At 44.7% G+C, this 4,007-nt stretch overlaps 1 protein-coding gene across 1 annotated transcript; it reads right to left on the bottom strand.

The window, feature by feature from the left end:
• On the bottom strand, nucleotides 1-3,779 carry TMEM252 (transmembrane protein 252). Its single transcript, XM_036433885.2, has 2 exons — nucleotides 3,502-3,779; nucleotides 1-451 (listed from the first exon to the last, which is right to left on the bottom strand). The coding sequence occupies exons 1-2, from the start codon at nucleotides 3,777-3,779 to the stop codon at nucleotides 214-216; spliced, it is 516 nt and encodes a 171-aa protein (XP_036289778.1). The 3' UTR covers nucleotides 1-213.
• Between the last annotated feature and the right edge of the window lie 228 nt (nucleotides 3,780-4,007).

Here is a 4,007-nt window from a genome sequence, read left to right as displayed (position 1 = left end):
TGTCTTTCCACCACCCTGCCATCCGACTTGTCCCCTTAGAGTAAAACAAAATATAATGAAGCTGACAAGATTTCTTAGAGACTTAAGATCTCCGGGTGCTCTTGTATGGGGTCACGGACGTGGCTTTTCCTCCCACAATCCCTTGCCTGCTTTTATTTTTAGCAGCTGTGTCCCAGGAGAGGACGTCCTGGGTGCCAGAGAGCTCCCCCTGCTTCAGCACTCTTGGCTTTGCCTCTGGGCATCTTTCCATGCTGTTTCTGCCACTGCCCCGTCCACCACAGACTCGGCATAGGATGGTGGTGCCTCTCGGTGAGCACCACTTTCAACCTCAAATCCAAGGTCCATCTCTGTGTACAGAGGTGGCGGGACATCCATGGCCTCTCCCTCTGCAGGACAGGTTTGCTTTCCAGCATCCAGACTTTCTTCATAAGCAGGAGGGTAAAACTCTGGCCTGGGGGACAAAATGCCACAAACACGCACATGTTATTCAAGTGGTTCAGGCCAGAGAGGCACATGTCTGCCTCTCTCAGATCACCCTGTGCGGAGTGAAACTGTTAAGAAACATTGATTTTGAAACAGATGTATTTCTTTCCTGGCATCATCAGTTTTTAAAAAACACGCTGCTTTCCCAGCAGAGCTCTCTTTCTCAGCCATAAGATGTGAATCTGTAGTCACACTTTCCCTGGTGGGTTATTCCAGACTATCCCCTCTCTCTTACTTGCTGGAACCAAGACTTTCAGAGTGAGATCCTTAGCAGAGGTAGGGAACATGAGGGCTTGAACTGTGTACCTTCTCTATTCAATTATTCATTCCATTCACATCCTATCTCCATTCACACACATCATCTTCTCAATTGCACTCACAGTTTCAGAGCCTCACAGCCAATAAAATAATGAATGTAAACCAGCTCCATGAAGTTCCCTGAACTATATCAGATGCTTATCTCTTTCCCATCACTCATTTCTCAGCAGCTAGTTAAAAGAAAAACAACTAATTTCCCAAGCGATTTCAACTGAGAACTTTATGTAGATTTTAGTTACAACTTTTCCCATACCATCCGACCAGTGGCTAACAGAACCATTCGTGCCTGAGCTGGTAATCTTGCCCAGTGTTGCTAATTGCTGAATCCTTCCAGCTTCTCCATTGTGAATGGGATTGGGGGTGGCAATGAGGTGAAGAAGAGAGAGGGTGAGCTTGGTTGAGTTGTGTATTTATAGAGTGAATTCTTCCAGTGCCTACAGGGAATGTTTGTGATATGTAACCACAACAGAACAGGGACTGCCATTTGTAGGCACAGCTCCCTTCCAAATGTGACCAGGCCCAAAGCCAAATGGCTGGAGCCATTGTCTACTGTACAGCCCACATCTCAGCCTTCACTCCAAATAGCCAAGGCTGTGTCATGGGGCACATGTATTAAGACACTTGAAAACAATAAGGTGAGCCCTTCTCTAAAGCAGCAGTCCAAACCTTTCGGACTTCACAGACCACCGGTTGGCAACTGCTCCCCTAAAGTGATATGAGAGGCTCCAGGGTGACTGCTGCCTGCCCCACAAACCCCATTCACCTCTCCCAACCCTCCACCCCCAGCAGTTTCATTTCCAGTGCCCTGGATTCTACCACTGCAAGCCCATTTGCTTCTTATTCCTTAACCTGGGTACCCATTTAAATGCAAATGCTTCCGGGAAATGTAACTTCCCATGGCTGACTTGCTAGCCATTTTGACTGAGCTGGGCATCTATCTACTAGATGCAATAGGAAGAGTCAATAAACGGGGAGCGTCATGCTGTCTATAATTTAAGGCATTTCTGCACAGTGATGCTATGTATGTATTAATAAATTTAAGCTACACTCAAGAGGTAATCAATTATTCTTATCAGGAATTTCATACTCTGGAGACAATTATATAACATTTATGCAAAATAAAGTCAGCATTCTAGATGCATCTTCTAAAATCACTTCAGTTTTCTCAACATTTTATCGAACTCCGAGTCCTTGCTTGTGTAAGTATAATAAACATCAGAAATGGGTTTAGATTATTATAATTAGTATCATTAATTAGCATAATAATGTCAAAAAATCAAGTCATGGGTAAAAGTGCACTACTTATTCAAAATACACGGAGTAGCAAAATATACAGAGTAGCTAAAGTATTTTAGGTGAAGAGGGTAAAGGATTTGTGGAGTCTTACATCCCGTACCTTCAGGATGATGCCTGATGTTTTATCCCTAAATGGTCCTGTGGTCAGCCAAGAATTAGGAGGTTTGGGGTTGTCTGATACTAACCATGAGGTTAACTGAAATATTCTAATGTGGTAGAATATATAACATAGAATTTACCACTTTGGCCGCTGTGCAGCTCATGACACTAAGTACATTCACATTGTTGTGCAACCATCATCACTGTTATCTCCCAAACTGAAGCCCCGTGCCCATTAAACAGTTACTCCCCATCCCCCACCACCACCTCCTGCCCCTGACAACCACTGTTCTATTTTCTGTCAATGAATTTGACTTTTCTAGATACTTTATATAACTGAACTCATATATGTTTGTATTTTTGTGTCTGGTTTATATCACTTAGCATAATGTCTTCAAGGTTCATCCATGGTGTAGCATGTATCAGAATTCCTTCTTAAGGCTGAAAAAAAATACTCGATTGCATGTATACACCACATTTTGTTGATCAGTTTATTCACTGATGGCCTAGATTGTTTCTTCCTTTTGTCTAGTGTGAAGAATGCTGCTATGAATATTGGTGTAGATATAGCCGTTCAAAGCCCTGCCTTCAGTTCTTTTGTTTGTATACCCAGAAGTGGAATTGCTGGATCAAATAGTAATTCTGTATTTAATGTTTTGCGGAACCTCCCTATCATTTCCCACAGTGGCTGCACCACTTTACATTCCTACCAGCAGGGCACTAGGTTTCCAATTTCTCCACACCCTTGCTGACACTTGGGTTTTCTTTTTAATAATAGCCACTCTAATGGGTGCACTGTGGCAAGGTTATCTAAATTTTACCTCTGGAATATAATTGCTTTCCCTCAAATGAATCTTTCCTGCAAAGTATGATCACAATACCTAAAGGGTTATTAAGCTGGGACTTCACTGAGTTCCTAATGCAGGACTGATTTTATGCCTCTTGTTCCCTTGCTGTGTGGCAGAATTAGGCTCTGGTCTTGCTTTCCTTACAACCTGGTTGTGTTGGGCCTCTTAAATTGGCTTAGGTGTGTTTTCAATGTGTGTGTGGGAGGAAAGGGAGGCGGAGGCGGCAGGAGATGGTGGCAGGGTATAAATTCCCTTTACTTCATGGTTTTCCCTAGAGACAGCACCATTATTCCTAATAACTAACCCCAGAGTAATCCCCTGATGATAACACGTTGGCTCTAGACATACAGCCCCATGAGACATGTCGAGCGCTCCACAGCGGGTTAGAGTCACTCAGCTTTCCCAGAACTCAGCCCCATCTCAACCCTCATCTGTCCTCTGGCTTATCAGCACATACCTGTCCACTGTGGCTGGGGCCACGGCCCCCTGAGCAAGATGTGGTCTGAGCACATGGCTGAACATCCCCTTGTTTTCACTCGCCTGGCGGTAGGTGCTCCAGAAAATCCCACTCAGAAGGATCACAAACCCCAGAGGCAGAAGCAAATAGGCCAGGATCAGGTTCCACCGACAGTTGAACGTGGAGCCTGAGGAGATGAAGAAGGCCCCCAGGCAGATGATCAGAAAGCCTGTCAGAAGGGCAAGGGCACAGAGGACTGCACCAGTTCTGTTCCGCATCCCTCCTCCTCGGGAACCCGCTCCCTGACCCTGCCACTCCCCAGCTCAAAGAGAATGCTCCTCGTAGCTTTATATGCTCTGGGACCAATTGGCCTTTGGACAATTAAATGAAGCAGGCACTTAGAAGGTATTCATTAACCATTGAAAGTAACTATAATGTATGTTGGAGGATTAACCGAAAAACACAGCACTGTGTACTACAGGAAGGAGTGGCTTCTCATAGCTGCC

Source organism: Pipistrellus kuhlii, unplaced genomic scaffold (assembly GCF_014108245.1).
Source record: "Pipistrellus kuhlii isolate mPipKuh1 unplaced genomic scaffold, mPipKuh1.p scaffold_m20_p_12, whole genome shotgun sequence".
Classification (NCBI taxonomy): Eukaryota; Metazoa; Chordata; class Mammalia; order Chiroptera; family Vespertilionidae; genus Pipistrellus; species Pipistrellus kuhlii.
This window is presented reverse-complemented; position numbering and strand designations above follow the sequence as displayed.